The 24,205-nt window shown below is 39.0% G+C and overlaps 1 protein-coding gene and 1 long non-coding RNA gene across 2 annotated transcripts; both read left to right on the forward strand.

The window, feature by feature from the left end:
• The first annotated feature begins 9,015 nt into the window (after window positions 1-9,015).
• LOC100303459 (brain factor 1) lies at window positions 9,016-11,717 on the forward strand. The gene has a single exon (XM_002735151.4). The coding sequence runs from the start codon at window positions 9,122-9,124 to the stop codon at window positions 10,394-10,396; it is 1,275 nt and encodes a 424-aa protein (XP_002735197.2). The 5' UTR covers window positions 9,016-9,121; the 3' UTR covers window positions 10,397-11,717.
• Window positions 11,718-14,998: 3,281 nt separating this feature from the next.
• LOC144352773 (uncharacterized) lies at window positions 14,999-20,661 on the forward strand. The gene is made up of 3 exons (XR_013420662.1): window positions 14,999-15,148; window positions 15,445-15,557; window positions 20,359-20,661. It is a non-coding gene; the product is annotated as an uncharacterized LOC144352773 (long non-coding RNA).
• Window positions 20,662-24,205: the final 3,544 nt, after the last annotated feature.

The raw sequence follows: 24,205 nt of genomic DNA on the forward strand, positions 1-24,205 counted from the left end.
AAATCTAGCTTCTATACACTGAAATATGGAACATTGGTGATCTGAGATCGTTGATCACAACTTTGTTTTAGATAATTCAATATATGTGTACAGTTGTGAATATGACAAATTGATCACAGATGCGATAACGTGCTAAATAAGGTTCATTTACCCCTTAAATTCTAATCTATGGCAAGTACGCACACACACCTGTGGAAACCAATTATATGTGTCTGAGTGGCACTGCGTGCTGCCCGTAGAACAAAAAATGGCAATGTGCAAACAATGATACATGTTACGTGGTAGTTAAACTAAAACAATTACTCGGAAATAAGGTGTGTTTTGCCTCTGATTGCAAACAAAGGACAGCGCGATCAATCATCCGTCAATCCATTTTCCAATTGGTGTTGCGAGTAATCAGATATGTCATAGGAAGTGAGTAGGGCAATCGAAAGATGTATACATTTATAATTACACTCCAAAACCGTTAAATAAACACACGAGATGATCTGTAATTGGTTTTCATATTATGTGTTCTTGACTTTATGCATATTGCATGCCGTGGGAACAGTAAGATGTTGAGTTGTATAATTTATTGGGCCTGCATTGTGCGTAACGACAACCGGGCCGCAATGTTTATTCTACCGATGGAAGAAAGCCTAAATTATTTTTTTTTTTTAAATAGCCAAGCGCACCGGGCCGTAGGCGACATTAATAACATTATCCGACTTTATGGTTCCCGTATCGATTTTAGTACCCCATTTTGAGTTGACAAACACGTCAGAAAAGTTTCGCCGCTGACAGGAAATGGTATCGTAATTTTGTTGGTTTCCCGGTAACGTTACTGGCAGGATCGCGCCAGTCACATTGGAAAAAATCATATAATACTCCGTATACTGTATATTTACACAATGCCCAACTGTGCATAGATCCTGGCAAAAGTTTTAATTTAATCTAACCTCTGCTACAAACTCACCAGTTCGGTTAAGAGGTTGTAAGTTGAAACAACGAAAAATAAACCTTAATTTATTCACAAAACTGTCGTTGCCCGGTGATATAACCACAAAATGAGTAATTTTCTAAATGATGTAATCTCAACGAGTAAGTCGTGTATGTGATGTACAAACAAAAGAAAAGAAACAACATTTTGTTTTTTCCCTTTTCACTCTGACTCGTGGACCTCTAACAGAGCCAATCACCACAAGGTCGTGCATAAGCCACGCCATATACCGGATTGCAGCCTTAAATGTCAGCCATGTTTTTACTTTCGTGATTATAATAGTATGTCACAGCTTTCCGAACGATTAATTTCAGAAATTGACCATATGAAAATATAGTTTTCAAATTACTGTGGAATCCCATATTCATTTAATGGCTCGTGTGGTTTGTTATTTTCAAGTTCATTTTCATTTTATTGTCGTTTATATCATCTACCACACATGTAACAAAATAATAATGACCAACTTGATATTACCGATAGTCGACAATCTGACAAACCCCAAATTATATTAAAAGCATGGGATTATTCGATGATAAATAAATGAAAACCCCAAGCCAGTGCCGTACGTATACATCATCGTTCATTACGATTCGTCCATCGTCATATAGAATCTTAACTAAGATATATGAGTATCAGTAACACATATTGAAATATCGGAAAAGGCAACTGCCGCTTTCCTTGTAAAATTGAATTTCCCGACCGTATCACGATGCTAGAACTCAAATGGCTATACAAAATAAATGGTGCAATGAATTGGACAAGTTTTTTCGTACAACTGGTACTACCGTACTAAGTGCCAATTACGGTGCTGATCCGCTTCATGAGCTTGAATTCACTTGTACTCGTTACGAAAGAACAAGACTGCGCATGCCCGTTTACAAGCGTTCCAGTCGTGTTATCCCCGCCAGTCTTTTCTTTTTTGCAAAATTGCGTGTTTTCTAGTTCCAAATCCAGATAAAATATTGGAGACGAACGTTATCTCTTATCCTAAAGTCCCCCACCTAACGATAAAACGCAATGGCCTGTGGGCACATTTTATTCAAAGGTTTGTCCAGACGAATCCACATTCGTTACCAGGGTAATTAGTGATTCCGGTGATTATTCGATTTAAGTTATATGCTTATTCGAATTATCTTTTTGAATAGCCTACATTTACATCATATGTACTTGTAGCTGGCCGGTATAGTTTATTTTATTGTGCGAAAAGTGCTATATGATATCATCGACTCAAACTTGAAGCAGCACTATTTCTCATTAACTATATTAACTCTATACGCGGATGCTGTGCTTAGAATCACCACGATCATGGCGTAACTTCACATGTTTTGGTCACCAAGGTAACTAGTTCAACGACATCATGTACAGTATGCGCAAAAAATCAAAAGCCGCTGCTGTCGCTAGATGCCGTGAATAAACGAAATCTTGGAATGTACAACTAAGCTATAAGTGTTGTTGAATATCATAGCCGGAGCATTGCGACGCGAAGGTGTATATATAGTTAGAGGATAGTCGTTTGACTCTTCCATTCTATTTTACCCAGCATGCATCTATTCTAGCCATTATACCATTTCAACACGTGGTATGCACAGCTATTACATTCACTGTATTGAGAGCATTGCGCGTTATTGGCAATCGCATGTTATTCGGCATCCCATGTCTATCTCACCATATTCAACATCGAACTTTTGTTTCAGAAAATTATTTAATAATTAACTTTAATTGGTAGTAATTTTAAGCAATTAGGGTGTTAATTATTGCATTGTTTCCAAATTTAATGCAGGAAAGAATAAGTTATGGTGGGTTTCCCACGGTAAAGCAGTAAATATCAGTCGGCGACCGGAATTGCAGTTTGGTATTTTCTGATTATTTTCAAGTTAATGATGCTATATTATGCAAAGTGCCGTTTCTGGTGGCGACCAGCACGCGCGTTGTCTAACTAGACTATAGTGTCATTTTCGTTATTATTGATTGAGTGCATTGTTTTGGTTACGTTATACGAACGTCACGCTAACAATGCAACAGTCTGCAAACAACGCCAACTCTATTCGTATCGTAATGGAGATAATTCAACCAAACTCGAAATGTATGTAGCCCCAAAACCATGATATTAAACATGGACACTAATTATAAAATAACAACACCATAACCATAAATTATCGACAGTGTTTGTGTGTTCATTCAGCCACGATGTTTTCATCGCATTCCCGACGCCAGGTTGCAAATTTTACTAATTACGCCGGCCCGAATTTTTATTTTGATTGTGTAAATACGCAGCCCGAGCGATTGGTGAAAATGGACCCCGGATAAATACGTTTATTTTGGTCCACGGTTCTACCTAAAATCGAAAGCAACTGATAACAATGCGGTTTGTAATGAGGATGGACGTATACGGGATAAAATTCGAGACCGTAAATGAAATATTCAAACTACAAACATTTCTCATTTACGTTATGATGGTAATAAAACGGCGCCAGCAATTATAACAAATTACTAATGTAAGACTTTTAACTGTTTTAATGGCAAACATATTTCCTCCTAAATTATAATTTTTATAATATTTTATGACGATAATAATGAAATCTAAACTACGTTGAAAGTTGACACCATTGATTATTAAAATGTACGTCTGTTTGGTGTATTTCATAAATGTGACAGTGCTCAATTCACAAATAAAATAATAAAAAGTAATCTATTTAGTATAATATTACGCGACGGAACTTGAAGTTTTTGAAGTATGGTAAATAGAAAAATGAGGGAGAAACCGCACACAAATGTGAAACATGTTTAAGAGATGTACTGTAATTCATGAGTTTGTGGTGGTTATGCGGTTCATTTGACTCCCGTTTAAAGCCATTGCTACTGTTATTGTCAACCGCAGCAGCCCTGTTTTATTGAGTCAGCATGTGTACCTCCACTCCCACGCAAAGTTTTCACTCAAAACAGGCGAGAGCCAAACACTCAGGGGGACTTCAAGTGTTAACATTTCTGAAAAAAATGTGACGTAACACTTGAGATTTGAGGTTTTTAGCGTATAACGCTAAGACCGTGGGAGTCTGACTGCAGAATGGCCAATGATTGAAGGCCCCGGGGTTCAAATCACGAAGGTGCTAATCAAATGCTTCTTTTTCACACCATTGACAATTTAATGTTTTTTTTCTGTATTTTAATTATGAAAATCTGCAAAAAAAGTGTGAATTTCACACGAATCGGAAGACTAAAACCGGAAGAACAGTCCGAACACCCCCAGGCACAAATGGTGTGAGCAGAACTGACAATCATTAATCACGCTGGATAGTATAGATCAATTATAGCCACTCCCTCACGTTAACACACATTTTGTCGTCAGAACATTGACCGGAGCATTACAAAGCACATCTCAATCCACTCGACCGGGACTACGCCCACCAATCACACAATTTAAAAGGACAAATTGAACACAATGTGTACGTTTCGCACGATGTAGGAATTAATTGATCGAACAATTAGATGCTCATCAATTCATTGTTTTAATCACTTGAGCATATTTCCCATTAGCAATAAATTATTCCATTATGTACGTTTTATTCCGATTAATGCCAAAAAGAACAATGAAACAAACACTGGGTTTCCAACAAAACTGGCTTAGAGCCAGGGAAATATACGCTGATATACGCATGATATCGCTCATTGACCACGTACTTTCCTTCACTCTCAGCTGAATAGATCATCTTGAGGCAAAACATGCTCACTAACGGTAGCTTATGAAAAGTTAGAATTTCTAACAATAAGTACAGCCAGTGGGCTGTCGAATACAAGCCCATTCACATGGATGCACGAGAAATCACAAACGTGAGCTACACAAACGAAAACATTTTTTTTTCATTTCATCATATACACAGATATCGCTAGCTGTAATACCTATTTTCCTTAAGATTGCGTTAATGTGCTTTATTTATTGGTCGAGTATGTTTTTTTTTTAAACAATGTTCAAAATATCTCTTTTTACGAAAATATTGGTATCTGTTTTATGCACCACAACAAAACACACGCGGTGGCGGCCATTTAAACGTGGCGGCCATTTTGGCGATGAAGAACAGCACTAAAGCAACATGTAACACGAAAAAGTCGAGGTTTGTTCGAGGTCTAGAACAGAGACAATAACATTCACTGTCGGAGTTAATTTGCCGGGTGTACAAAGACATTAAAAAATATTCTTTAAGTCCATGCTGACAGCATGTATGAGATTGTATGATTGTAATGTATGCACCACACATGATTAAAGTTACCCAGTATTCACTAATATCACAGAGCGCGACAGAACAATTCAAACGTATCTCAGTCTGATGAAATTTAAAACCGAAACAGCTGAGACAACCGAACCATGGGCCTGGGATGTATGCGGCTGACAGTGACGCATTTTAAAAATTCCCGATGGCGTACATTAAGAACAGTTCATTGAGCCATCATCGTCCAGCCACCAAATGATAACTAGGCTCCACGCACGTCTCCGGTTTGTTTGTTGATACAGCTTTTTAATATACCCTGCCCATCGTCCGTTAAAATATATCAACTTCAAGATTGTATCGTTTCTGGCGATGGCTGGTCGAACTTTCAAGGAATTGATTTACTGTTTTCGCAAGAGTTGTTAGCTGTAGGCACATTTCGGTCAGCGATGTCACGACCCACCGCACGCTCACTCCATCAGTCAATGCAAGTGAGTGTGGAGTCTCAGAGCACCGCCTCGGTTCTTAGCCTTGGCGGGGTCATGTAATTGATTTTTAATGTAGCGCGGTGAAGCATAGCCAAGGGTTGTAGTAATGTTCTCACCGGACCGTAATATTGAGGACAATATGAAGAAAAGTAGGCGGGAGATTCGGGTTGGTCGCTACTTTGTCTTAACACTTCAGTGCTCACGCCGCGTAATATATATTTTGAAAGTAGACGCAAACAGTAGTTATCCGGACAAAACTGATATCATGGCCGACGTAATGACTATCATGGCCAACCAGTCGATGGGACTATCAAAACAAATGATGAAAAAAATCGATGTGACAACCATAGAAAAAAACAAAAACTGTTATCTATAGCTCCTTAAGCAAACCATTATAGAACTCAGCGACTTGAGAACAAAATTAGATAAGGAATGATTTCTGGTGAAAACTATGTCTAACACGCATACCCTGAGAGTCGGACACTGAGGGACCGTAATCTTATCGTAGCTAGGAGAATTCCACTTAATAGCCACCGGGCACGAGTCATGCTTCCCAGGGGTCGCACAGATCCTCTCTCGGTCGGCTACGGCGTATTTCACTTAAAACGCTGAATGCACAAGGGGCTGTGTATCATTGCATAACTGTCACCAGCTCCATCTCGGCTAGAAGGGGCTGGGGTGGCCATTGCCCACAAACGATAATGATACTATGTAAATACAATTACCGGCAAACACAAGCAATCTGTTGCGAACTCTATCTGGCCGTGGTGTTTGGATCGTGAAGTGGCGTAAATAGAGCAGATTGTATTTGTGCAAACGAGTCGATTTCCCAGGCTTCTAGAGTCACATTCTCAATACCCCGATAGTCCGATAAAACTAAGTGCTTCTCCAAGTAACAACTCTTAGTGTATACAACGTAAACGAAGTTTTCAAGTGACTGGTCGCGAGGCATGTCACTTATAGAAGCACTCAGTTGGCCATGCCATAATATATTTATTTATTTACCTTCGCCCAGTGCTTCTATTTTGGTCGACGGTTAGCCCCCGTCTTGACGCCTCGTCAAACAAAGAAGTGGTATACACACATGGGGGAGGGACGACCTGCAATTTGTTTTCTTAAGAAAGTTATTAAATATATTTAAAGATCGTTAACGGTAAACGTAGTTCAATCTCATCTTACGTCGTTCACACTGAGTTGTACCTAATCCATGATAACGGCACAATAGCGGTCTATCGTATGCTGCGTATATACAGTGGTAAAACTTCTATCACGATATAACAGGTCTGAAAATACTCGGCAAAATGTTGCAGAAAACGCACTGGCTTGACTGTAAAGGTCGAAACCCATTAAAATATCCGTTTACACCAAAACTACCACACACAGTCTCGGTGTAAAGCAAAACTTCTTTTTTTATAAACCCCTCTTCTCGTACATTGAGAGAAGAGAATGAGCACAAGTACGTGCTGTGGATATGTGACACTAACTATACATGCGATTTTCAAAGTTCTTTTCAATATTAAGTGTAAACATGTTAACTACACTCATTGGTGACAGTTGCCTTCGAGATTTGAAACCGTTACTGTGGTGAGCGCCATTTTCTTTCGCTGCCCTGGAACCTTGCGTTGAAGATTATGCCTAACTAAGCAACGTTGTCATGGCGACGTTAAACGTAAGTCCTTTGTTGGACAAATGTTAGAGTTATCTCTATCAATACGGTCTTTTTTTCTTGAAGCAAACGGCCAATGAAATGGACACATGTTGGTTGTATATGTGTCTAATATAATGGTAGATCTGCTTTATTCCGATGGCAAAACGTACTAATTGGTGTGATTCGCATTTTCGGCAAATATCACACTCTATTTGTAAGACATTTCCGTAGGGGTTTGGGAGCAAAACAACCAAATCGACACGTTTTCTGGTTTTGGGCATCACTGCGTTGAAATGTTTTGCGTTTTTTCCCCTTGAGTGCGTCCCTGGTGGTTTGAGTGGGAAACGAAGTCATTCTCTTTGAAATACACGTCACTATCAACCGATATTTTGACACAGTCATGATTCCAGTGCATTGGACGAAAACGCAAATGAACCTCCATGTTAGTCTGACACGCTTTCAATCTCGCTTAGAAAGATTTCCTTTTACGATAAGCTGACTCGCCAAGTTTGTTGGGGAAATCTTAAAGTAGCCGTGTAACATGGCTCTCTGCAATAACAAACTGTTCTCTAAGACAAACGGCTAAGTTTACACAAACTTTACTGTTTGTAGCTCTTTCTTAAGAAAATATTTGTCAGTGCAGTTTGATTAGGATGGTCTGTGTCAAGCGTGGTTGCAGGGCTATGTTTTGACAGTGTTTGTCAAAAGGGTCACAGTTGTTCTGGGAGAAAAAAAGGGTCTGGGCTACAGCTCCAAACTTAGTTGGTGGCGCATTTTGATGAGTAGATCCATTAAGGAAAAAAGGCCTCCCCCGAGGACACTATTACATGAGACTGGAGTCTGCCCGTCTTCCATCTCATACGTGTAACCTGTGCTTCAATTCGTGGCCCGGCTCGTACCACTGAATGGTTACGCCGTGTGTCAACCACTCTTTACAAAACGAGACAAATAAGTTTTGAAGAGTTTCCACTGGATGAAAAGAATCCTTATCTTTTTACGATTCGTTCCTGGCCTTTCTTCCACCCTTTTTTCAGTCCATTGTCTTCTACTATTTGTCGTTCATTCATCAAATTACAATCAACCAACATAGTGAAAACTCAACAGTTACATTGTCTTTGCTAATAACAATGTAATTGGCTAGGAGAAAAAAAACACTGAAAAACGTTTGTTGTCACAACACTAATGCTCTGACCAATATTGTGCAAAAATGTAACACAAATCCTGATCGAAATAATAATTGAAAAAATATATATTGGCGCCAATTTACTACACGTATGGTATTTGTAAAACGACTGGAGCATCGCACGTTGGCTTATTTACAGTAACAACTCCTCCGTGATTTCTACATGTGATTATTCTTTGTTTTGTTCACGAAGTCGACGACTTTCAAAACAGATAATAGGCAAAATATGATTGCTTTCTGTCGTCAGAACAATCCACTGGGAGGGACAACAAGACATGGACAAACACAGTTCCATTCTAAGCCGCGATTGGTTCAAAACAGAGACATAATGAGGTCCCCTAAGGGGCGTATTATACCGCGTCGTGATTGGCTAAGCGCAGCAAACTTTGGGTGGTCGCATTCATTGTTTGACAGCTGCTTAATAGAATTATTCTTATTCACGACAACAAGCGTACACACGGCTGTATTGAGGTTACCGTATATAAACTACAAGTTTGCCAACTTGATTCAGTAGTCGTTAGTGATAGCACAGCGCCGTAGCAGTGACGTTTTGGATGACACGCATACAGGACAACTCAACCGACAAATACAAAACAAGCTACGTAATACCGGTTTGCAGTAATGGTGAAAATTGAAATGATGGCGAAAGACGGTGGTACAACAACAACAACCACCACCACCAAGACGATAGGCATTAAGAGCTCGTTCACCATAGACAGCATGCTTCCACAGAAGGAGAAGGAGATCGAGGACATGGTTGTGAACGAGAACGGGAATCTACATGACTCGGACGAGATGGCGGAAAAAGTGCACGACAACGGAGAAACGATGGAAAGCAACGACGAAAATGCTAACCATTCTGGAAACAGAGAGAGTGAATCAAAGAAGGACGATGGAAATAAACAAACTGGGAGCAGTAATGGAAGCAGTCCGCCTCGTAATAAGTACGGTGAGAAACCCCCATTCAGTTACAACGCATTGATCATGATGGCAATACGACAGAGCCCTGAAAAGAGACTAACGCTAAATGGAATTTATGAATTTATTATGAAGCACTTTCCATACTATCGAGAAAACAAACAAGGTTGGCAGAACTCAATTCGACACAATTTAAGTCTCAACAAATGTTTTGTGAAAGTACCGAGGCATTACGATGATCCAGGCAAAGGCAACTACTGGATGCTGGACCCTTCTAGTGACGATGTCTTCATCGGGGGAACTACGGGAAAACTTCGTCGTCGCTCAACGTCAGCTTCTCGTAACAGGCTTGCACAGTTGAAAAGACACCCACGGCTCCATGGTGGTGGATACCCTCTACAAAGTGATATTAAACCATATCCTATGTATTGGCCAGCATCGCACATGTTACCATCGCTACCTCAGCACGCTGCTGCCAGCAATGCTCTACGCTACACGGCAACTGCTGGCGGTCTTCACACTTCGCACTACAACAGCTTATTTACACCAAGTCCAACCATGAGTCGACCCCTTGGCAGCCACAACTTTTCAGTCGACAGACTCATAGGCACAGACGCGTCATATGCGTCACCTCACCACCAGAACACTCTTTCACCGTCAGCTCAAACGCTGGCGTCTCTGAGATCGGGACTCGGGGTTGCAACACCCACCACGTTCGGTCTGAGTAACGTTACAACGAGTGCTGTGCAATCCGGCTATTTCTACCCACACTTTCACCACGCACAGGCGGCAACGGCGGCAACTACTTACGACATGTACTCCAGTCTAAGGGGCATGAACGTTAGTCCACCAACCGCTTTCACTAGTACGATAGCCGCACAGCCGATGACCACGGCAAGTAGTCTTTTAACAGATAACACATTTATAACAAACAATTCAGCGATAGGAACTGTGCAAGTGTTGCCAAGACCAAGTTAAATTCAAATTCATGATAACACCGGACTACTTGAAAGCAACTTGACACAAAACTCAACTAGACAAGGACATTATCATAGCAATAATACACTATATAATAGATTTTTATAATAGATTCATCATGCTGGACAACAAATGCTTATTTATGGTTTGCATGTTTTGTATATATCTATATTATATATATATATATTTATATATATATATATATATTGTGATTGGGAGTATGTACAATTTCTAGCGCTAATTACATTGGACACATTCATCGGGAGGGAACAAATGTGCAATTCTATAAAACATACTTTTACGAATTTCGTCTTTTATATTTTATTTCAAATTGCAAACACAATATTTCGTCTCAGTGTTGGAAGCATACCTGTTGCTATTTGTGTATTACATGCAGTGTGGCTTGTTTCAGTTGGCTCCGTCAATCAAGGACGCTGAAATAAAACATTTTGGCTTCCATGATTGCATTTTGACTATCTGTATGTACATATTAAAAAACAAAACAAAATGAATTTTCGACAAAATAACGAGTATCTCATTTTTGTGGGGGAGGATTTCACAATACATCAAAATGGCGGAAAACCTCAATATTGTGATTGGGTGGAGAATACACATGATACCATCGGTGTGAACGTACGGAATCGTTGAAAATTACACTGAAATAGACACTATTTATTTCTTAAACCGTCATACCACATTTGGTAGCAGTTCACCTTGTTCATTGCATTACTGTAAATCCGTCTATACTGTAATGCGAGAAAATTAACTGTGAACCAAATGTGATTTTTTTGGGTTGTTGTTGAAATTTTCAAAACTATATCACTGCCATTTTCTATTTATCCAGGGGGGCTGATAATATCGCCCTCTCAACGAAACATTGACGTTTATTATCGCGTTATATTACAATTGGTAATCACCGATTTTAGATGCGCACCTTGTTTGCCGATAAGACTCAGATGATTTCTTGCCCATTCAGTAAATAATGTTTAATTTCAATAACGAAAAAATATGTTCTGTTGGCGTAGACGGTGTAGGTTTCATAAATATGAACAATAACAGTTGGTGGAAGATGATTGTAACCAACCGGAAACACTTGTATACAAACGCCATGTTGGGTTATTTTTGTTTACAATCTACCAAATATAACCGCTATTTCCTGAACATGGTGTTATTCATTGTTAACACAAATCCGCACTAGAGAGCAAAATGTATTGATATTTTTTGTATTGAGATAGAAAATAATACTCTATCCCTATGTATATTGTTAAGATGTTGTGAAATCGTTTTGATTACACGAGAAAATATAACACGTAAACGAAATTATATTTAGTTTTTTTTTATATTGAGTGTACGTATGTGTGTTGAATGCTTGCGTATCAGATGTGTTTTTTTTCTATTAAGACAGGTACCCCGGAAGTAGCCGTTGAGTAATAAATACTCCGCTTTTGCTACATCTTCTCTTTTATCCCACCCATTCTTTGACTATGAGAGATGTTTCCAAATATTGATGAAAGCCTGAGAAGCCTTTTGCGGAGATCCATTTCCTTTAGTGGAATTGCATGCGCTGTGAGACATCGCATTCGGAGATTAAATATAATTTTAATTCTCTTTACGTTGGTATTGCAGTCTGGCCCCCTGGTGTTACCTGTAGCCGCCAATAATGGAGATATCGTTTGAATGGCAATAACGGACGGTGATTGGAACTGATGAATCTCGGGGACAAGATAGACATCGTTCAATCGCTTTTCGTGTTTTTTGTTCATTAGTGTTCACGCCATTGCCTCAATGGGTTCTATTTACCGTGTAGTTAACAGTCTATCGCAATAGATTGAATGGCCGCCAGTGGGTGCATAGCGGGACCCTTATGAAAAATAGATTAAATTTATTTTTTATTGTGTCATCTCTTTTCAATTCCAAAACGAATTATTCTTGAACTGTCGACTAGTAGGCATGTACTCGTGAAATGTACATTTAGATCATTTATGAGTATTTGCCTATATTGGAAATGGTGTGGAGTCCCCACAGTGGGAGACCGCAGACAGCAACGCTGTTGTTTGAGATGCCTTGTCTCATCGCATCATCGTCGCTGACTGTGCCTATCATTTGTTTGCCAACATATCCCAGACGTAGAGGACAAACATTACAGATTGATATTAAACAGAAAACGGTATGAGTTATAACTCAAAATCAAAGCACACTATGATCTTATTCCACGTCGACTCTGACTGCCACAAATAGGAAAAGGAAAATGGCTAATTCAGCACGTTTTCATATTTTAACAGCGAATGCATCCTGATTTAAAACGCATTCCTGAACTGTTTTCGCTGGCAACGTTGTACACCGTTCTCATATTATCTAAAATGCTACCCATTATTGAAAACCGTCCTCGAGCACGTTAAGTACAGCCATGACCTTTACACTCTGTTAACATCGCCGTCTTCCGAGTGGTCGCTTCCGTTTATGTATCGGTATAGATATTTAGGAATTAACTATTTTAAATGGCATTGTATCGTTATCAAAGCTGTGATTGCTGAGAATAATATTGACTGTAACTTATTTCTTTCTGAACATGACTTAAAATCAAAGCTTTGAGTTCTCCGTAAGAACGAGACATTTTAGGTTTATTTTGATTTGTTTGCCATTCGCCGCAAGCGACCCCCTTAGATTGTTCTTAACCAACCAGTTAGTGATACGTGATCCAGTTTAATACGCGTTAACTTTGGAGACTAAGACAAGTCAGATTACTGCGTGATCCGGTATATTAAATCACATTTTTAATTAATCTTGAGGTCTCTACACTCGATATGGGACACATTCTACTGCAAGTTCTCGGCGTCTGATTGAAATACTGACGGGACGTATAGACAGTGAGGTAACCCAACCCATCCAAAGCGGCATTTCTGTAGCATCCGCCCCTGCGTCCACAATGACGTTAACCCCGTAAAAGATGCCCAATTTGTCATTAGACAAAACACAGTGTATTCGTGGCAGTAACTCTCTTTCTTTCTCTTTACATTGAGCCACGTGTATACGCCACCAGTAATGTATGTTTTAATGAGTAGTTTTACACATCTTGCAAGTTCACTAAAGCTGTTCATTCGTAACACGAAATTTAAAAGATGAGATACAGCCAACAATGCAGGTGAAATGGCCGTTTAAGTAGAGAAGCCTAAACGTTTGACTTGCAGATATGGCCCATTCAGTTTTTCACAAGTCTCCATAATTCTCCATCGAAGCGCGAGAGATTGGGTACTTATCCACAGTGCCGATACAAACGAGGTAATTAGGCAGGCGATCAACCATTCTCCGTCTATTGCGCATCTTACCGCTGTTCTAAACCCACGTTCTTTGTGGCCTACCAACGGGGGTGTGTACTCGCCGTCTAGTTCACTTGTGTCGAGGTATCTTAACGCAGGGGGTGATAATTACGACCTGCCTAATACTTTATTTCAAACCACCGCTAAATTATCTTCCGCATTTTGTCTGCTTGTTTGCGCAATTGTCGCAGCGATCATTCGGAAGCCTGCAACGCTGTAATTTCACGCGTTCCCCGGAGATCCACGTTTACACAGTGCTGTAATTTTCAGTCAATTTGCCATGAATTGGATTGGCCTTTCGTCTGAATTCCTACAGGGACACTGAACGTGTTGGACATCAAATAAAGTAAAAAAAAAAAATAATTGAGACTAGAAGGGAAAACTTAAACAGAAATTTCCGTTTATAGTTATTTTTAAACATGGCTTCTGTCTATATGGACACGGACATAGTCACTGTTTTGTTGCATAGCTTTAATTATTATCGGTATATATGTATAAATATTTCAACGTGAATAAAACATAAGCCCATTTGATCGACACATGTATTTTAGCCATGTAGTAGCCAGAATCTTATTTCAAACGCGGCGCTCAACTTATTCTTAGCTTGATTGTTTTAATTCCGTGACACAATCAGCAATCGTCTGGTGATAACTCTGAGATTAGTGACAAACGATGGAAATGTGAACGGGTTTAACCTTACGAACGAACACAATATTTGTAAATTGAGTTAATTATCAACTATGGATAAGTTGTTGGGCGGTTGAGAGACATACTCTGATGCTGAATGACACATGACAGTGCAAGTTACACTTGAGCCACCTGGAAGAAACAGAAACAAGTCCAAATATTGACTATATGCAGGGAACGAGTTACAAGAGCATTGGACAGACCAAACGAGTCATAATCAGTAATAACTACCCCATTCAGCCGTCTTGGATAAATGATGCCTGAAAACTGAATACATAAACCACTATATAATGTTTTTTTTCTCTTTTATTTGGATATGAAATATAACTATGCGTTGTGACATCGACTCCGTCTATCAAGATTGTGGATCGAGAGGTTGGACAATGTTGTTGCAACCTTTGACTGCAGCTAATGTCAACAAGGCATTGTACGCCCATTACTCACTACCTCTTGTCTAAGTGTCGGATTGAATCAAATCTTACCACACGCTTGTTACAGTCCGTCCATGGTGCTGACGGCCACACCAGGAAATTGGTTGAGAAATTTATATGGGTGGTGGTCATGGCATTTCAATGTCAGACTTATGGCTCGGCAGCTCATACCAGTAAATGTTTGTCTCTACGGGGGCCAGTGCCATATCGGCGGCGACACGTAACTCAATCGGCGATTATTTGCCCACAGGTTACATTCGATATCGTGTTTGATAGACTGCGTTATGTCGGGGTGAGATGGAGCGAAAGTTATGTTTGTATGTGTGACGTTTTACCTCGTTACATTTTACCCAAATGCTTACAACATTTGTTGATTTTTCATTGTGGTAGCTATAGCAAAGGGCTCACCCAAGCTGTGTAGCCCGCTTCTAGAAACATACACTTCCAGACAATGTTATTTATGTTTTATTCAGACACATTTTGCATTCCACGCACGATCGATCGATCGTGTTATTTTATTTAGTTACCACAAGATTCAGATTTGTTGACGCGAATGCGTAAATATTATACAATTTCAACAATTTAATTGCGCATATCATTTTCACTTTCTCAGTTCCATAACGAGGCTCGATGTGTGGTTGAAATATGTTTGCATCAGTAATGCAATGAGTGCGTTCATAAGTATATACATCGCCACAATCATGGCGACTTTTTCAAGAATTGAAGGTGCGTACCATCAAACCACCATGTCTGTGACCAACAATACACCTCTCTCATATATTCATAACTAATACAATGTTGTATATTCAACACTTATCGCCATTATTACAGGCGATCATTCGGCGTTGGTTCCCATGGTCAGAATGAACTCAAAATTTAATTGGCTATGCCTTTGAAGTCATTTTACTGCCAAGTAATGTGGATCTTTTCAATTAACATATGAATTCAATGCCTACAGTATCACACTCTCCGTATATTGTTGTCACTATATAATCACTCAGCATATTCCCACATTAAAACAATGAAACGTATTTCGTGCATTTTCAATAACTCTCTTGTATTGCCAATTAGATTATTTTACAACACATTAACAGTGATATGAGTTCCCACGACTAGTGGGGTTGTATTGTGTGTCCACGACGTTCAAGACAACCGGTGTACCAAGCACACTCAGTAATTAATTGACCATACCCATCGTCGTATAAATAACTACTATTTTAATGCTGACTTTTAATGTTAATATAAATGTTATAGTTTGGGTTTTCGACGGCATTTTCACTAACTGAATATTTTTGTAGGTTCATATGGCGATAAGAATGGTCGGGAAATTTCTCGGGCACTTGTGACGTGATTGACGTTTTATCATTCTTTTGATACCGACATTTGAATTACATTTTATTCTCTGCTTGTTTTGTGTATAAGTAATAACCACGGACACTGGGCATTTATAGCAGAAACAATACTACGTGTTTATGGTCACCTTCTAGGGTTGAGTGACCACCTATGTATTAAGGAGTTTTACTGAATACATGACCTGTCCTCGGCTATATGTCAACGGCACGTATACATCGTGCGCCCCCCCCCCCCCACACACACACACGAAGAGACGGGACTAGTGTGTAACGTTCCCATTGGTTATGATATCCGGGGAATCAAATCTGGTACACCCGGGAAGTTATTGTTCTTTTTTTCATACCAGTCCGATTAATTTCAAATACTGAAATATCGATAATTTAGATGTGTGTGAATATTCGCGAGTTCACACATTGTCAGTAATTACTTAAACCCACGCCATTAATATTAAACATCGACGCATTTTATATTTAGGACAGTTTCCATTTTTTTCAAGTAACTTAAAATGGCCGCTATTTGGACACCATTCCTAGAATATGTCACAAAAATAATTCTATCAAATCAATGCAGCAAAGAATGTAACAGATGCGGCCCTTTTAAATGCGATTATTTGTGAAAATAATATCCACATACATGACTACTTAACACAACATAGAGTATAAATGTAACCTTATTTAGGCCTTCTCGCGTAGCAATCAGCAGTAGTTACCCACACAATCAGCTTATATTTTTATTATTTTGAAAAAAATGCCTAAACTTCGATGAGACTACGATTCTCCAGCGGACAGTCACGAAAGCACGCTAGCGACTTTACTGTAACAACGTGGAAATGTGTTTGTCAACGCTCGATTAAAATCCATATAATGGGAATTAAATACAATTGAGCAACTACAGCTATATTGTGTTATCCCTTTCTAATATTTAAACTGCACTATTGTCACAATACGAGCAACAGATGGATACGCGAATGCTACCAAAAACATCAGTAAAATTGACCCCTTTCCCTATTTTTTATATTACATTTTCTAATCAGAGAAACTAAGTTTCGGACATAATTGAAAAGTTATAATTTTCATATCATTTAGACATTTTGTCGAAGACATGAACAATCGTACAATTGATATAAATCATAATATTTCAAAACAAAATTTTAGTGAATTTACAAAGATTATGATTTTTCCGTTACGTTCAATGGGATTGTCTCCCCCGTAATGCATTGCAAATACGCTCAATAACATCCTCAAGTAGAACTTGAATGTCGCTCAAACTCCCTTAAACTTTCACTCGAGGGAACTTCTTAACGGTCAAACTGAGAAGTGTATTTTTTTATTTAAATAGCCGTAAATTCAAAGGTTATATGTGCCACGTACGTGCTCCAGCATGTATAGCGAGATCATTGTTTAATAGTGCATGTTATCTTTTAAAACTGTACTCATTTGTACGTGTAAAGACTAAATGATTATTGACGTGTACAACGTCTTTATTTGGAATATGACAAAGATTTCGCACGCGTTGTCATTACCGTTCTTATCACCCCAATATGAACTACGAACACGGTTGTCGTTTTGAAACAGTACGGACTTATATACATACTGTTAAAACAAACAAGTAATTATCTCATTAACAGCAGACATAGTTTGAGCATATTGGTGAAATGTGCCTAACTATTCTTTAAAAAAAAAAAAAACGTACATCGAAATTATGAATGTAGATTTGGTAACGTCTAACAATTTTGGATTTAAATGGATAGAAAATTGTTAATGTTAAGTTTTAAATCTGAACTCAAGACGAACGAGTCAGGCTCTTGTCGGTCTATTCACGACGCCATGGTATATAACATGAACGACCACAACGGGTGAATAACATTATTCGGAATAAATAGGCGTTTTAAAGTTTAAATTCTGTTTAAGCCCCCTATATATATAAAAACAACGATAACACGCACACAAAAAGACTTGAAAATAAAAACAGTTGTTGAATTCAAACTACATTTACAATGACTGTTGTTGAATGCTTACTGCGCAGATGTCATATAATGGCGGGACTCGACGCTGCCCCGTTGAGGTGAAAGGAGCGATTGAATTTAGTCGTGTATTTTTTGTATATTGTACTCAAAGAATTGCAAAGTCTATTCATTGCAAGTTGTTTTGTTGCGTCTCAATTGAGAGCTCCGTCGAGCAACACTGCTCTATTGACAGGGGTCGTGGTAAAACTACAATATTTTGTTACCATTTACCTGATGTTTATGTGTAAACACAGTCATCGCTGGCTTTGTGGTGTTTACTAGGATGGACGTGAGATATTCAAGTCTATTCACTCAGTTTTCTATAAAATAAAACAACCACGTGTACAACGCTGCAGACATTGTGGTGATGAATCGAAGAACTTCACACAAATGACGTTTTGGTCGAATCTGTGAAATTACCATGCAAAAAAAATCTCACTTCATTTGAGCACAGATGTTTAAAAATAACTCGGTGGAGTTTGACTTTAATGGATTACACATGAAGGTTGCCAAGCTCCGTAGTTGTACCTTTTCATGACAACTCGTGTGTACGGTATTGGCATCCTTTCAACCTCCCAAACAAAGCACCGTAGCCAACTTCTCGATCCTATTTTGCCAACAGTTCTATCCGTCTTCAATAGCCCACCAATCAAGGCGATTTATTCAATTGACAGGACCCTTTCTTGCTTCCAGCAAGCTAATGCCGCTCCCAGGAAGTCCAAAGCAATAAAACAATAGAGAACAGAGCGAGAAAAGATCCTTATAAAAGTGTTGTTTTTCTGCCACTTATATGAAAGTGTGTAAACTTGAAATGAATAATGTGAAAGAAGATCGCGTGCGGTACCGAAGAAAAGGTCATTTGTCACTTGTAAAAAATGACAATTCACGAATTTAAAAAGTAGATGACGTATGTAGTTTTCAACTATATATTCAGACAAAGATCTATCTAAAACACATTTTAACAACAAGAAAGTAAATGAATACAGTCTATTTAGGCTGAGACACGTTTCATCGGTAGGGGTGGGTATGTGGGCAAGGACAGAGACACATTTACTAAGTGAAGGGTAAACACCCACCAACTACTCATGAAAAGGAAACGAAAAAAACACACATGAATTTTCAGCCATTGCCAGGCTTTAGTGGATGTTGAACAGACTCCTTTAAGGCATTCCCTGTAAATAACTTGATACGACGGTCAGTGATTTGAATCCAATTACCTCCTTGCAAATAAGCAATGTTAACAAGCAGATTTAAGCACTACCTCCAATAACCACTTGGACACTATCCAGCATGTAATAACTTAAGATTCACGCCAAATTACGTGTAACTCACAGGTGTGGACAATTTTGTTACTTAAAGCTGAAGTAAAAACACTTCGAACAAGTCTTGTTCTTCAGTTTTTAAGTCCGCAAAGCCGCTCTTCAAACACTTGTTATGAAGGGATAGTTAATGAACTGGTATTGTAAGTATTGTAACGCGGCCTATACAGTCTAACTACATCATACTAAAAGAACAACAAAATTATAACATGACAACAACAAGGGTGGAATCTAAACGTCCTTTCTCGGATTCATACATCTCCCAGTTCAGCACTATTTTCTTAAAGGATTTACCCAGGTCATTGTCACCCGCCACTTAGGAAAATAGTGCTCATTTCTCACGGTATATGTCGATTTCCATTGCGCGGGCGAATGTGGTACACCTCGCCGTATTTATGTTTTCTTGAATTATTATTATCGTGACAATGAAATGATCATGTACTATATAAACAAATATCAATAAAAATACTGCAAAACATAAATCATTTCCGTTCTCACACATTGAAAATTGTATTTCGTTTTTTTTTCTCTCAAATAACCGGCTATATCTTTATATATAATCATGCTTATGTCCATGCTTATGTCCTTCCCCTTTCGGGTTAAATGCCCTGCATCTGTTACAGGAAATTATATTGTTTTGCTAAAGCCGTTGTAACGTCGGTAGTCGGGGGAGGGTCATTCAACTCGTATATGGAACATATTGCACCTTCCCATTTCCGCATTGGATCAACAGGAAAATAAAAGTAGATTTGTGTAATTTTGTGGCCACATTATTACATCAGTGTTTTATCTATTTTTGATTATATGAATTTAACACCAACGTGCAATAATATTTTGTATTGTCACTCAGCTCGTTGTGGATGTTTGGTGACCTGTAGCGAATCGCAACCGATGAAATTGTTGGTGCTTTCTTTTTCTGAGACTTAACAGTACTAGTACCTTGGGGGAAGTGGCGCGAAGCTGCGTTGTCATGGCGCCAATGGTGAAGTATTCGTCCGACTCAGCAAATGGTCTTTTGAAGATATGAATCAGTGATATAGACATTACATTTAAGTGGAATGTGTAACATGACAAGCAACCAACGAACCTGGGCATAGTGTTTGAGTGTAAAAGAGCGTAACGTCAGGATGAAATAAACAACTTCTTTCAAGAATTTTCGGACTATTTTCCGCTGCATCAGCAAGGAGGCAGTGATATTGACGAAACAAACTAAATTACCAACACACACATACATACACCACCTTAAATGGACTTTTCTGGCATATTTGACTGAGTGAACACATTACGTGTGCTGCCATTGCAATGATGCTAAGAAAAGCCCTTCTTGCATCCAATGTAACGCCTGTGAAGTTTATCCTGCCATTCTACAATTGTTCTTTTGTTCGCTCAATTTGACAAAAAGAGTACCACTGTAGAAGAACAATATACGTCCTTCACAGCGGACTGTGTCACTAGTAATTAGTCTTGTATACAGTTGGGGAGGAGGCGTTGCCACTTATTTTCCTTTTTCCCCAAGAAACAAAAAAAGAGCTGCGAAACAAGTTAGCATTCAGTAGGTGTGTTAAATAAGACAAGTTAAAATGTACATTATACAAACAGAGAGACGGCAACGTGACACGTAATGAAATGCGACATATGTCTCTGTATTGGCCATTATGTACGCACATTCACCTCGGCATCACTAGACAGTCTATGCCGTGTGACTGCTATCAACTGAAGGGTGGGGCGTGAACACTGTGTCTACAAGTTTTCAACGCGGTCCCCGCAAACGATGTACATATACCAGTCCCGTTGTTGATAAATAAATCGCCCCTTCCCCCATCAGCTGTAATTGATGTATCGCCGCTAGTCACCTGAATGTGCATTTTCACATCCCACAATGTTTACCCACTGTTACGCCAAGTGGTTTCCTTTTCTGTCCACTTACTCTGGGAAGACATAGAAATCTCCAGCGAAACTATTCGCGTGCCTTCTCAAACGTCTTGGCTCGTGTAAGTTTATCCATGCTGATAATATTTGTCAACGTTTTAAAAGGTTAAAAGAGGCCAATTTCTACGCTAAAATGCATACCTCCTTAAAAGCCAAATTGGCTCCACGTTTGACGAGATATGCCCCTTAGCCCGTTCTCCAAGCAAACCTAAACAGTAAACATATCCGTTAATATGTGTACACAAACAATGGTGCTCACATAAACTTTCCTTATATCTGCCCCAAGGATTTGTATTGGTGCACATTTCATTTCATAGTACCAATATACATTCGTGAAAATTAAAACAATCCTGTGTTTTGCTGATTCTTTGATGTTGCCTTTTTCTGGGTACTGGTAATGGAGTGAGAATAGATGAAATGGAATTGAGAAACAATTCATTCAACCATGCTTTAAACATGCACAGCTTTATACACATCGTCCCATAGGAGACAAACTTTACTTAAAATATTTTCCATAGACCTATGTCTAACAGTAAAGTACTCGTATACAAGGGAATCCCACAGGGAAGCGTGGTGATTATCCAGCAGGCTGGGGGCTGCGATGAAAGAACTTATCCAGTATGCAGACAATGAAATACATTGACACTTGGCAAAAAGTCCAACAGACCCACTGATATCTAGAGCGAAATCAGAGTTTGCAATAACATCTCGCGTTTCAACGAAGCTAAGATGGAGATGACGCGATATGAAGCGCACATTCAAACTGTCAAAGGTGAATAAAATGCTTCTTTTGTTCCTGTGTTGGATAAGCTCGTCTACTTCTAGCACACAATTTGCCATCTCATATATATATATATATATATATATATATATATATATATATATATATATATATGTATATATATATATATATAGTGGGTGAATTTTGTTGAGTTCAACACTCGATTTCTAATCTAACACTAAAATTTACTAAAATGTTAATGAGCTGCAGGTGAATATTATCAAGTGTCGCCTTCAGAAATTCTACATACTTTACAACATAATTCAAATGTCTTTGGTTCCCAAGTTTGGATTATTCTAATAACTGTTTCAGCCGTATATACTGCCATCGCTTTTCGTTACCGTTAAAAAGTAACGCATTTCATTTGCAATACATGTATGATTAAGATAAATAATATCACTAATTTATATTACATTAGTTTATCACAGATCCACCCCAGTCATGTGTGATATAGCCTGAGCTGTTTGATATTTTCGGATCCCCAAATACTTGCTTGGACCATTGGCGGTAGATATTAGGTATCGAACATTTTCTTCTATACCATTTAATCATTCTATAAGTTCTATAATCGTCACGTCTCTGTTCTTCCAAATGTTTATGATCTATTTTAAATTTGAGATTCAGCTTTTCTTCTTTCTCTCCAAGTAATAGAATACTAAGCATAAATCACACGCACTGCGAGCTCAGTGGAACTTGGTTTACTTTCATTTTTCACTGTAGTGTATCAGTTTCTATTATAAATACATGTATACCACAACATGGCACATGACAGTACGACAGCAGCACGTTGATGTGTTTGTTTGAAATTGGTTCAACACACAAACAAAACTATGAGAGAAATAAACAAAATGTACCCTCACACACAAATAGTGCTGGTGTAGAAAAGTAAAACTATGATGCTATAAGGGGATTACAGGGCTATATTCACTATAGAGTGCCTGCTTTCGTGAATACCAGACAAGACAGTATACATCGATAATTGATTGCTCAGTGAATCTTTTCATCAAACACAAAAAGAGAGAAGAAAACCTGCCATTAAAAGTGGAAATTGTCATTTAAATACAAATACAAGAAATCGATAATCAAAACATCCCCTGGTGCTTTGTACTTTGAGAGGCATCCGAACGCTGACATATCAACTGACGCCCAATAGATTACATCTCGTTGACCGTGAAATGCAACCAATGAACGTCACCTGTCGTGTACTATAGATGTGTGTGTGTGTGTGGAGGGGGGGGGGATATTGCTCATATTTACGTTACATCTCGTTGACCGTGAAATGCAACCAATGCACATCACCTGTCGTGTACTATAGATGTGTGGAGGGGGGGGGGGGTATTGCTCATATTTACGTTACATCTCGTTGACCGTGAAATGCAACCAATGAACATCACCTGTCGTGTACTATAGATGTGTGTGTGTGTGGAGGGGGGGGTATTGCTCATATTTACGTTACATCTCGTTGACCGTGAAATGCAACCAATGAACATCACCTGTCGTGTACTATAGATGTGTGTGTGTGTGGAGGGAGGGGGGGGGGTATTGCTCATATTTACGTTACATCTCGTTGACCGTGAAATGCAACCAATGCACATCACCTGTCGTGTACTATAGATGTGTGTGTGTGTGGAGGGGGGGGGGTATTGCTCATATTTACGTTACATCTCGTTGACCGTGAAATGCAACCAATGCACATCACCTGTTGTGTACTATAGATGTGTGTGTGTGGAGGGGGGGGGGTATTGCTCATATTTACGTTACATCTCGTTGACCGTGAAATGCAACCAATGAACATCACCTGTCGTGTACTATAGATGTGTGTGTGTGTGGAGGGGGAGGGGGTATTGCTCATATTTACGTTACATCTCGTTGACCGTGAAATGCAACCAATGAACATCACCTGTCGTGTACTATAGATGTGTGTGTGTGTGGAGGGAGGGGGGGGTATTGCTCATATTTACGTTACATCTCGTTGACCGTGAAATGC

This window comes from Saccoglossus kowalevskii, chromosome 2, assembly GCF_978046115.1.
Source record: "Saccoglossus kowalevskii chromosome 2, keSacKowa6.1, whole genome shotgun sequence".
Lineage (NCBI taxonomy): Eukaryota > Metazoa > Hemichordata > Enteropneusta > Harrimaniidae > Saccoglossus > Saccoglossus kowalevskii.

Coding starts and splice junctions, on each gene's coding strand:
- LOC100303459 (XM_002735151.4), top strand. CDS start 9,122: ATGGTGAAAATTGAAATGATGGCGAAAGACGGTGGTACAACAACAACA.